This window comes from Pongo pygmaeus, chromosome 1 (assembly GCF_028885625.2).
Source record: "Pongo pygmaeus isolate AG05252 chromosome 1, NHGRI_mPonPyg2-v2.0_pri, whole genome shotgun sequence".
NCBI classification, from domain to species: Eukaryota; Metazoa; Chordata; class Mammalia; order Primates; family Hominidae; genus Pongo; species Pongo pygmaeus.
The window spans coordinates 162,882,790-162,895,063 of record NC_072373.2 but is presented as its reverse complement, the minus strand read 5'-3'; the positions used below and the strand labels follow the sequence as shown (position 1 = coordinate 162,895,063).

The following is a 12,274-nucleotide window of genomic DNA, read 5'->3' as shown; positions in this document are numbered from 1 at the left end:
GATGAGAGAGGGGAGAGTAAAGGAAGTGAAGGGAACTGCTGCAGCCCAGGAAACGAGGTGAGAAAGCTCACAGTGGGCAAGATGGGCCATCCCTGGTGGAGGGTCTGGAAGTTGAAAGTATCTGAATATGAAGACTACATTTAAGGGGAGAAACAGGAGAGAGAAGTGGCAAGCCAATATTCCTCCCATTGCCTGGGGATTTGACAGCTCCAGGCTCCCTTTCCAAGACCTTATAACACTTCTCGCTCAAGATACTTCTCTCCAACTACCGAGTATGTTCTGTCATCCACACCCTTCCTCAGGCCAGAAGCCAGTGGTCGATAGTCCCAAACTCCACTAAAAAAAAAAGAGTGGATCCCAGCCACAGCTTCTTTAGGCATTTAAGTCACTACAGTTTAGTGCCTTTGAAATCAAGCCCAGAGGCCACCCCTGCCTCTGCCACTTACTATGTGTGTGACTCTTGGGCAACTTGCCCAACTATCTGAGCCCAAGTTTCAGCCTCAATGAAACAGGAGTTGACAGTATCATTCTTACTTACCACCGTGAGGATTAAATAAGATGCCATGTAAAGCACATGGGTCATATAAGACAAAGATCATTCACTTTCTTCCCAAGAAGACCCATAATTTAAGTCTCCTCTGAGGGATTTCATCCCTATTAAGTAACAACAGCAAAAATAGTGATAATAACAGCAGTTTGTATATATATATTTACTGTTTTATATATATATTTATATATATACATACTGTTTTATATATATATTTTATATATATACACATATATATTTTATATATATATATATTTTTGTTTTTTATATATATTTTTTATATATATATACACAAACTGCAGTTATCACTATTTTATATATATAATATACAGGTTATATAATTATACATTTTATATATTCTGTCATATAATATATAATTATATAATAATATTATACATTCATTATTATAATTTAGATATATTATCTTCTATGTACCAGGCACTTTTGAAAACATTTTCATATGTTAACATTTAACCCATAAACATCTCTATGAGGTTGTATGATTTTTTTTTTTTTTTTGAAACGGAGTCTTGCTCCGTTGCCCAGGCTGGAGTGCAGTGGTGCAATCTCAGCTCACTGCAAGCTTCGCCTTCCAGGTTCACGCCATTCTCCTGCCTCAGCCTCCCGAGTAGCTAGGACTACAGGCGCCCGCCACCACGCCCGGCTAATTTTTTTTTTTAATTTTTAGTAGAGACGGGGTTTCACTGTGTTAGCCAGGACGGTCTCGATCTCCTGACCTGGTGATCCACCCGCCTCGGCCTCCCAAAATGCTGGGATTATAGGCATGAGCCACCGTGCCCGGCATGAGGTTATATAATTATCTTCATTCTCCACATGAGGAAACTGAGGCACAGAGGACTACATAACTTGCCCAATGTTAGTCAGTGAGTACATGGTGGATCCTGGACTCATATCCAAGCAGGACATGCTGCCTATCATTGCACTATACATTTTAAAGGATCTTTAAACACGGGGTGAGGAGAGAGTTTCTAGCAGTCTACACCTCTGAGCTGAAGAGACTTATTAAAAGTAAGGCAGGAGGAAGGTGATAGAAATTGGTATACATATGCCCAAAGTTGTGTAGCATAAGTGTATTCATTGCAGCATTATCAATAGAAGCAAAAACTCGGGCATAATGTAAAGGTGCACCAGGATGCAAATTAAACTTTTTGGGTACATCCATACAATAGGGTATTAGGCAAAAACTAAAAAAATGAGATAGATCTATATGTGCCTAAAGATCTACAAGATACTTAAAAGTAAAAAGAGCAATATTTATCACAATTGTCTAAAGTGGGTTTATTTATATAAAAATGAGGGCGATTTTACACACATTCATACATCTGCAGCATGGGCACAGGATATTTCTGGAAGCCCACTATGATACATATGAAACGGATAATGGTGGTTGCCTCCAGGGAGAGGGTTGAGAGTATGAGGGCCACTTAATTTTCATTACATAGTCCCTTTGAACTTTTAGATATCTTTTTTTTTTTTTTTTTTTTGAGACGGAGTCCTGCTTTGTCGCCAGGCTGGAGTGCAGTGGCACTATCTCTGCTCACTGCAAGCTCCGCCTCCTGGATTCATGCCATTCTCCTGCCTCAGCCTCCTGAGTAGCTGGGACTGCAGGTGCCCGCCACCACACCCGGCTAATTTTTTGTATTTTTTTTAGTAGAGATGGGGTTTCACCATGTTGGCCAGGCTGGTCTTGAACTCCTGACCTCAAGTGATCCACCCGCCTCAGCCTCCCAAAGTGTTGGGAGTACAGGCGTGAGCCACCACACCCAGCCTAGAATATCTTAAGAAACTATGTGCATATAATTTTTTTGCAAAAATAACCAGTGAATTAGAAAATTTTAAAAATTAAGCAGCTTAAATATGGCCTCCAGGATGAAGGCCTTGAGATGGCCTTAGAACCCCATGTGGCTTGACCCTTGAAGGAGGTGGACTGTTTTTAGAAAGCAAACTGCTCTCCAGGTGCTAGGCAGAGGCAGACAACAGAAACACAATAGTGTGTCCTCCCCTCCTAGCAAATGTGCTTTGAGCTCTCAGGCCTTCCCTCCCCTACTGTTTCTTAAGATGTGGCTACACCACCATGTGCCCTAAAGCTCTGAAGGAAAAGGCCAAATTATAAAGGGGATTGCTGGAGTGTTATCCAGCTTGTAAAAGCTTAAAATAGTGTCCATGAGGTTCCTGAACTGACAGTGGTTTAAGAGGCCTGCCCCCGAGGACTTGGCAGCCAGACGGCCCGCTTTGTAAAAGCCGTGAGAAGTGGCCTCTCAGTGTTGCCATTGCTCTCCTGACGGCAGAGCAAACACCTCACCTTGTGAAAACGACAAGCCACTTCCGCACAGGGTGTAATCTTTCCCACATCTGTGGTAGCAGCACTTTGGCGGCTCAGCTTCCCAGAGCTGCCAGCTGTGTTCCGAGCCAGACCAACGTGCCAGGGCCAGTTTGGGTAGTGATCAGAAAAGAGCAGTCTCCCCGAAGTGAAACACAAACACACATCCTCTAGCTTGGCGGGGCCCTTTGTGGAAATCTGTTCTGAGACAGTGCCATTGTTCACTTTCCTGACACTTGCCATGTCCAAGGCAAGGGAGGGGATGTAAGAAGAAGATCCAGACCAAACCCCTCTTGCACAACTTGTCATTGGACAAATGAGAGAACTGAGATCCCAGAGAGGTTGATTGGTTTTCCCCAGGCTACAGTGCTGGAGTTGGGACTAGTCCCCAGGGTGTGCCTTGTCCCATGGCTATTTTTTGTCATCCTACTCCTCCTGTAAGACATGGTCCCTGTGCACACATGGCTTACAGACACACAAAAAAGTGACAGCACAAAGTATCACATGCCAAGAACCTAACGGTGGTTTCTTCACTGAAAGGCATCCAGGGGAAGGAACAGTCACCAGGGGCCTCATGGAAGGAGAAGGCACGAAGCAGGGGACAGTGGGAGGCACACACAAGCAGGGTGAAGGCTGGCAGTGGAAGCAAAAGTGTGTGGGGCACTGAGAGATGGGCGTGATTAGTAAGACCGGGACAGTGGCTGAAAGAGCAGCTTCTGAAGAGAAAGACAGAGAGGTGGAGGAAGGGCAGGAACCAATTGCCAGGCCAACGCTGGAATCTTGACTGTGCATGTAAGCCAAGTCAGCAGAGGCTCTGGACCCTCTGCTTGGGAAAGATCAGGCAGCCAGTGTGTAGGATTGTTTCTAGGATACAAAGAGACCCCAATTAAAGCCCAGTTTTTAAAAAATGTTAATAAAGTGCCAAGGACTTGGACTCAGGAATTGGCAGCAAGTTCGGAAAGGAAAGAGATAGGACATTGAAGAGCTGGTCACCGGCAGAATGCTAAGAGAAAATAAGTGAAAGAATTAATTAAGTAACAAAACTATAAGCTAATTTTGTCTGTTACAAACAAAATTAGCTAAAGGCAAAAAAAGATGAAAACTTCTTCTAAAAATGTTATTCCAAAGTAGTCTTTCTTAAAAGCAGATATGACAAGGAATATTACCTTGCCTGAAACCTTTTCGGTAGTTCTCTCAAGGCACAAACACCCCTTGCATCACTTAAAAGGCCCTGTGTGATGTGACCGCCTCCTATTTCCGAAGCCTTGGGTTACCAGTCATAAGAAATAACTAGCAGATTCCAAAATACACCAGTCCTCCTTGCCAGCACCTCCCTACCTGGAAAACACCACACATCTCTCAGGACTCAGCTCAGCTCTCGTGTCCCTTCATCACCTGTTTAGTGTGATCCTAAAGGCTTCATTGCCTCCTCCCCAAGACAGAAGCAGTCTCAGCCTTTCCTTTGCATCTTCGGTGCCCTCTGTCCTCGAAGAAAAGCAGGTAGTACAGCTTGGTTCACATTAGAAACGGGGCTGGGCATGGTGGCTCATGCCTGTAATCCCAGCACTTTGGGAGGCCGAGGTGGGTGGATCACTTGAGGTCAGGAGTTCGAGACCAGCCTGGCCAACATGGTGAAACCCTGTCTCTACTAAAAATATAAAAATTAGCCAGGCATGGTGGCACACGCCTCTAATCCCAGCCACTCGGGAGGCTGAGGCACGAGAATTGCTTGAACCTGGGAGGTGGAGGTTACAGGGAGCTGAGATCATGCCACTGGAGCCTGGGTGACAGAAGGAGACTTTGTCTCAAGAAAAAAAAAAAAAAAAAAAAAGAAAGAAACAGGTTGAAGGTTGAGCAGGGCAGTGAATCACTCACTGGCTGGGGGTTGAGAGGAGTCTCCGGCTCCTGCCCCTCTGCCTCCCCAACAATGTTAACTGTTTCTCTTACCTCCCAAACTCCAGTGCCCACCATGTTCCAGCCAGGGCTGAGGAGACAGTGCAGGTTGTGAGGCCTTTGGGAACCCTGGAGAAATAGGTTGTTAAGGTCACTTCTATAGCAGTGTGAGCCTCTTCCTCCTCCTTTCTCTCAGGAGAAAACACAGCTGCCCTTGGACAGGCTCCTGATAGACTGGCCCACGCCTGAAGATCCTGAACCGCTGGTCATCAGTGAAGTCCTTCATCAAGTGACCCCAGTTTTCAGACATCCCCACTGCTCCAACTGGCCACAAAGGGAAAAAGGAATCCAAGGTCATCAGGCCTCTGAGAAAGACATGATGCACAGTGCCTCAAGCCCACGACCTCCAAGAGCTCTCCCAGCTGAGAGCAGACAACTGGTGGATCTGTACAAGGTGCTGGAGAGCAGGGGCTCCGACCCAAAGCCAGAAAACCCAGCCTGTCCCTGGACAGTGCTCCCAGCAGGTGACCTTCCCACCCATGATGGCTACTTACCCTCCAACATAGATGACCTCCCCTCACATGAGGCGCCTCTCGCTGACTCTCTGGAAGAACTGGAGCCTCAGCACATCTCCCTTTCTGTTTTCCCCTCAAGTTCTCTTCACCCACTCACCTTCTCCTGTGGTGATAAGCTGACTCTGGATCAGTTAAAGATGAGGTGTGACTCCCTCATGCTCTGAGTGGTGAGGCTTGAAGCCTTAAAGTCAGTGTGCCCCCAACTAGCACAGTCTGCCCCAACTCCCCCAGCCCCTGCTCCAGCAGCTGTCATCTCTGGGTGCCACCATCGGTCTGGCTGCAGCTAGAGGACAGGCAAGCCAGCTCTGGGGGAGTCTTAGGAACTGGGAGTTGGTCTTCACCCAGATGCCTCATCTTGCCTTTCCCAGGGCCTTAAAATTACATCCTTCACTGTGTGGACCTAGAGACTCCAACTTGAATTCCTAGTAACTTTCTTGGTATGCTGGCCAGAAAGGGAAATGAGGAGGAGAGTAGAAACCACAGCTCTTAGTATTAACGGCATACAGTCTAGAGGACCATTCATGCAATGACTATTTCTAAAGCACCTGCTACACAGCAGGCTGTACATAGCAGATCAGTACTGTTCAACAGAACTTCCTGAGATGATGGAAATGTTCTACCTCTGCACTCACTGTCCAGTACATTAGACACTAGGCACACTGGCTGTTAATCACTTGGAATGTGTTTAGCTTGACTGAGGAATTAAATTTTGATTGTAAATTTAAATAGCCAGACATGGCTAGTGGCTACTGTATTGGAGAGCACAGCTCTAGATGGCTCCTAGATTATTGAGAGCCTTCAAAACAAATTAACCTAGTTCTATAGATGAAGACATAAAAGACACTGGTAAACACCAATGTAAAAGGGCCCCCAAGGTGGTCATGACTGGTCTTATTTGTAGAAGTCTAAGAATGTACCTTTTTCTGGCCGGGCGCGGTGGCTCACGCCTGTAATCCCAGCACTTTGGGAGGCTGAGAAAGGCAGATCATGTCAGGAGATCGAGACCATCCTGGCTAACATGGTGAAACCCCATCTCTACTAAAAATATTTTAAAAAAAATAAAAATTAGCTGGGTGTGATTGCAGGTGCCTGTAGTCCCAGCTACTCGGGAGGCTGAGGGAGGAGAATGACATGAACCTGGGAGGTAGGGCTTGCAGTGAGCCACTGCACTCCAGCTTGGGCAACAGAGCAAGACTCTGTCTCAAAAAAGAAAAAAAAAAAAAAAGAATGTACCTTTTTCCTAGATTTGCTGGTTTATTGTTTTATTTTGGCTTCATCCTCTTTCAGCAAATCAAGGGCAGCTGGATGGTGAAGACCTATCGTAAACTCACCATGGTACCATAGTACCTTGGGCAACCAGCCTCCACCTCTTGAATCTCGGGTGTCTTGTAAAGGGCTGGACCAAAGGCTCTCTGACCCCTTGTTTCCTCTCCTTTTTGCTGCAGCAGGCCCTGCCTTCAGGACCAGGGCTGTCTCAGGGTCTAAGACCCCAACCTCTGAGGTTGTCCTCAGAAGTTGTCTGTCCCCTGTTTCCAAAGGCACAGCTTTCATTCCCCGAGAAGATATTGAGCTGGTCCTCTGCCAGCTCAAGTTAAGCCTGGAAGACAACTCTGTTTTCCACAGCATGGACTTGGAACATGATCCATGTTTTGCTCTTTAAAGCTGTGGCCCCTGGCTTGCCACCCTCCCTGGCCCATTGCTGCCTCTGTCTCTTCACTATAGGCACTTCTGCCAAACTAGTGGAGAAAAGTCTTGGTCTAAACTGCTAATAGTGCTCTTCCCTAAAGAACAGGATAAAAGATCCAAAAAACTTTTTCTTAAATTCCTGTCAAGCCTGGGGTCCACCCCCTACCCCTTCCCACATGAACACTGGAACTGAGATGGCTTCCCCATCATCCTCTGGATTTTCATTTAACAAAGTACTTGTTGCAAATGTGTACTTCTTCCCTAATGTGCGGAACTAGAAACTTGTCCATACATACCCCAGTCCTGTAGAAATAACTGTTCTCAGGCTTTAGGTTTTCCAGATTTCCCTCAGAGTCTAGAAACTGAGCGATGGACAGTTGCTCTGCTTCTTCAGGTTGGAACCCTTGATACATCCTTGTTTCCTGAAATTCCAAACTTAACACCTATAGTTTTCTCAGGCTTTTTTTGAAAAGTTCCTTCCTTTCTATTTCTATTCCACTCTACTTAGCTATTATTGTGCGGCACCCCCAATGGTTCCTTTCCTCTCAGCATCGCTGTAGCTTGCCTGTACCCAGGACATGCCCTTGACTGGCACAAACCGTGACAGACATGCCCTTGACTGGCACAAACCGTGACAGACATGCCCTTGACTGGCACAAACCGTGACAGACATGCCCTTGACTGGCACAAACCGTGACAGACAAGGCCACCTCCTCAGAAGCGGAACAACCTATTATCTTTTGGCAATGGGAGCTAACTTCACTGTTTTCTTACAATACCTGGTTTTTCCTATCTTTGGTTTCCTTTTGATTACCTCTCATCCATCTCAGCCACTCTTCTCCTCCCCTCCCTTGTGTCTACAACACCCCATTTTACCAAGTCTCCCATTTAACCTCCCCACCTTTTTCTTTCCCTTAAAGTCTCATATGATACTGCAGTCCTCATTTGTCTTCCCAAAACAAAAGAATTTTTTTTTTTTTTTAAGGAATCCTTCCTTGACTCCTAAAGACTCCTAAGGATGCTGAGGCCTCCTCAGCATGATTTCCATATACTTACTTTCTCTGTTGGACTGCAGACAACTTGAAAGCAGGAACTTTGGCAATGTTTCCCCAGCACCAGCATCATGCCTGGTCCGTAGTAGCTACCAATAAAAAAGTAAGCATCATGAACCCAAAAGTATCTGAGAAAGGTCTCAATTAATTTAAAAAGTTTTTATTTTGCCAAGGTTAAGGACACACACATGACACACCCTCAGAAGGTCTGGAGGACATGTGCCCAAAGTGGTTAAGGCACAGCTTGGTTTTATACATTTTAGGGAGACATAAGACATCAATCAACATATGTAAGATGTACACTGGTTGGGTCTGGAAAGGCAGGATAACTCAAAGTGGGGGCTTCCAGGTCATAGGTAAATAAGAGACAAAAGATTGCATTCTTTTGGGGTTTTGATCAGCCTTTTACTAAATACACAATTTACATGTGAGAAGGAGGTAGCTCAGGTGAACAGAGGGATGACTTTGAGTTCTGTCTATCCTTTATCCCACACCTGTGAAGATCAGCTATGGTGAAATTCAACAGAACTGTTTTAGAGTAAAGATCTTGAAGCCCTCGTAGGCAAATTGTAAGGAAAGTATGCAGTTTTTTGGGGGAGAAGGGGAATAAAATGGGAGGCAGCTTTGCCTGATGCAGTTCCCAGCTTGACTTTTCCCTTTGGCTTAGACTGATTTTCTTTTCGCAGCAGTATCACTTGCCACTGCTTTGTCTTATTCTTTCTATTCCAGAAGCCAGCCCATCTGTGCCCATTTCCTCCTTATTGGAACAATTGTTTGCATTTGTTCATTTTCCTTCCCAAATCCCATTCTCTCCCATTTGTTGACAGCACCATTGTGATGCATGGAGGGGTGTTTCTTGTTTTAAAGATGTATTTGAGGATGTCTTTGGCAGCTTACTCTGCCAGATAAGGTGTCCTCTTTCCATGAATGACAGAAGATGGGTAACTCTGTTCTGCCATTGCCCCAAGCGGTTTTCACAATCTGCCCTTCTCCCCCCTGCCCCCCACCACTAGTAAAAACCCCAAACCAAGTTGCTAGGTTCACCAGATCTAGGTGATACTCACCAACATACAGCTAGGCTTTCATTCCTCAGGAAAATTGCAATTTTGTGGTCTTATAATGATATATACTGGTTTCCATCCATGGTTGCGGGCTCCTGATGTCAGAGGTGTTTGAACCAGAGCAACTCCATCTTCAATAGAGGCTGGGTAAAATAAGGCTGAGACCTACTGGGCTGCATTCTCAGGAGGTTAGGCATTCTTAGTCACAGGATGAAATAGGTTGGCACAAGATAAGTCACAAAGACCCTGCTGATAAAAGAACTTGTGGTAAAGAAGCCAGACAAAAGCCACCAAAACCAAGATGGTGACAAAAGTGACCTCTGGTCATCCTCACGCTTATTATATGCTAATTATAATGCATTAGCATGCTAACAGACACTCCCTCCATGACAGTTTACAAATGCCAAGGCAACGTCAGAAAGTTACCCTATAGGGTCTAAAAGGGGGAGAAACTCACAGCTCTGGGAATTGCCTACTCCTTTCCTGGAAAACTCATGAATAATTCACCTCTTGTTTAGCATATAATCAAGAAATAACTCGGGCCAGGCATGGTGACTCACGCCTGTAATCCCAGCACTTTGGGAGGCCGAGGTGAGTGGATCACCTGGGGTGTCAGGAGTTCCAGACCAGACTGGCCAACATGGTGAAACCCCATCTGTACTAAAAATACAAAATTAGTCAGGCATAATGGCATGCGCCTGTAATCCCAGCTACTCAGGCAGCTGAGACGAGAATCGCTTAGAACCCGGGAGGTGGAGGTTGCAGTGAGCCGAGATTGCACCGTTGCACTCCAGCCTGGGCAACAGAGCGAGACTGTCTCAAAAAAACAAACAAACAAACAACAACAACAAAACTAAGTATACTCAATTGAGCAGCCCACGCTGTTGCTCTATGGAGTAGCCATTCTGTATTCCTTTACTTTCTTAATAAACTTACTTTCGCTTTACTCTATGGATTCACCTCAAATTCTTTCTTGCTCAAGATCCAAGAAACCCCTCTTGGGGTCTGGATGGGGACTCCATCCATTGTTATGGATGTCCCATAACAATAACTCCCGTAGCCCTCCTTAGTCTTTTGCTATATTGGGTGTGTCAGGCCTCAGGGACCGGCCTCCGACCTTCTCCTACCCTCCTTTCACTCTAACATTCCCCTGCCTTTCCAATTGTGAGTCTTAAGACCCTCCCATGAGAGGGTCCCACCCATACCCTGGGAGAAGGAATGCTGATGTCATGAAGCTTCCATAAAAACCCAAGAGGGCCAGGCGCGGTTGGCTCACACCTGTAATCCCAGCGCTTTTGGAGGCCGAGGTGGGTGGATGACTCTAGGCCAGGAGTTCGAGACCAGCCTGGCTAATATGGCAAAAACCCCATTTCCACTAAAAATACAAAAATTGACCAAGCATGGTGGCACATGCCCATAATCTCGACTACTTGGAAGGCTGGGGCATGAGAATTGCTTGAACTAGGGAGGTGGAAGTTGCAGTGAGCCAAGATCATGCCACTGCACTCCAGCCTGGGCGACAGGGCAAGACTGTCTTAAAAGACAACAACAAAAAGCAAAACCCAAGAGGATTGGATTCAGAGACCGTGAAAGTGTTCAGATAGCTGAACATGTGGAGATTCCTAAAAGGTGGTGCATGGGAGCTCCGTGCCCCTTCCCCCATTCCTTGCACTACATATCTCTTTATCTGTATCCTTTGGAATAAACCAATAAAAGTTGTTTCTCGGAGTTCTGTGAGCTGCTCCAGTAAATTAATCAAACCCAAAGAGGGAGCTGTGGGAACAACTTGAAGCTGATCGGTCAGAAGTTCCAGGGGGCTGGACTTACAACTGGTGGGGGTGGGACAGTCTTGGAGACTGAGCCCGCAACTTGTGGGATCTGACACTATCTCTGGGTTCCCAATACCCAGAATAGTGTTGGCACTGAATTAGAGGACACCCAGATGACGTCTGCTGCTTGGTGTGGGGAAACACCCCCTGACGTCCACCATCTGGTCACAGAAGTTGCTTCTGTATTTAGTTGTGGTCTGAGAGTAAAGCCCAGCTAATTTTTGTATTTTTTGTAGAGACAGGGTTTTGCAATGTTGCTCAGGCTGGTATCAAACTCCTAAACTCAAGTGATTCACCTGCCTCGGCCTCCTCAAGTGCTGGGACTACAGGTGTGAGCCACCGCACCCAGCCCTTGAGTTCATTCTTAATGAATTCATGGAAATCCTTACCATCAACTGTGAGATCCTCACCATGAGTATCTTTGAAGGATCCCTCCTTCCCTGAAGCCAGAGATTTTATTTTCTGCGTTTCTGTCTACCTTATAGGCAATAGGAAAATTAGTGTTAGTTTTTTTCTCTTCCTTCTTCTCTTCACATTGTCCCAATTTTTCAGCTTCCATTAATAGCCTTTCAGCTTCAGCATTAAATCACCAATCCCCTGAGACCTGTGAAAGCAATGCCAAACTAGGCACATTCTATTATAGTCAGCTCCCCGTGTACGATTCTTGGTTTTTCTCCACCAGGTTCTCCGCTTTTTAGTCATCTAATGCAGTTGTCACCTGTCCCAATAGCACCACTCAAGCCCTCCAAAGGAGGCATGTTTTCCTCTTCCCTAACTTGCAGGACTCATGGAAGTTCACATTATCCACCTTTATGAAAGGCTTACAGGTGAACCCTCATGAGTAAAGCACCTTTCAAGAGATCAGAGGGTCTTCTTCCCACCCTAGAAAAAGATAAGCAATTCAATCAATCTGCTGGCTGATGGAAACAAATTGCATCATTACATCACAGCCTAATTAGAATGAATTTCCAAAATAGATTAAAATTAAATCCTTGCAAAACTCTCTGTCTCTCTCACACACACACACACACACACACACATATAAAAATATTTGCAACAGGTCAGGCATGGTGGCTCATGCCTGTAATCCCAGGACTTTGGGAGGCCGAGGTGGGCAGATCACTTGAGATCAGGAGTTCAGGACCAGCCTGGCCAACTTGGAGAAACCCTGTCTCTACTTTAAAAAAAAAAAAAAAATTAGCTGGGCATGATGGTGGGTGCCTGTAATCCCAGCTACTCAGGAGGCTGAGGCATGAGAATTGCTTGAACCTGGGAGGCGGAGATTGCAGT

General features: G+C 45.7%; 1 protein-coding gene across 15 annotated transcripts in view; it reads left to right on the top strand.

Annotated features, from left to right (window-relative positions):
• IL12RB2 (interleukin 12 receptor subunit beta 2) overlaps window positions 1-11,217 on the top strand; it is a 93,634-nt gene extending 82,417 nt beyond the window's left edge. For 14 of the 15 annotated variants that reach the window (XM_054483528.2, XM_054483537.2, XM_054483491.2 and 11 more), the window contains one exon: window positions 4,978-11,207. In XM_054483528.2, the coding sequence (XP_054339503.1) occupies window positions 4,978-5,520 (543 nt within the window). In that variant the 3' untranslated portion in view covers window positions 5,521-11,207. Of the gene's footprint in view, window positions 1-4,977 lie in introns of all 15 variants that reach the window. The other variant, XM_054483587.2, reaches the window with a different exon arrangement.
• Window positions 11,218-12,274: the final 1,057 nt, after the last annotated feature.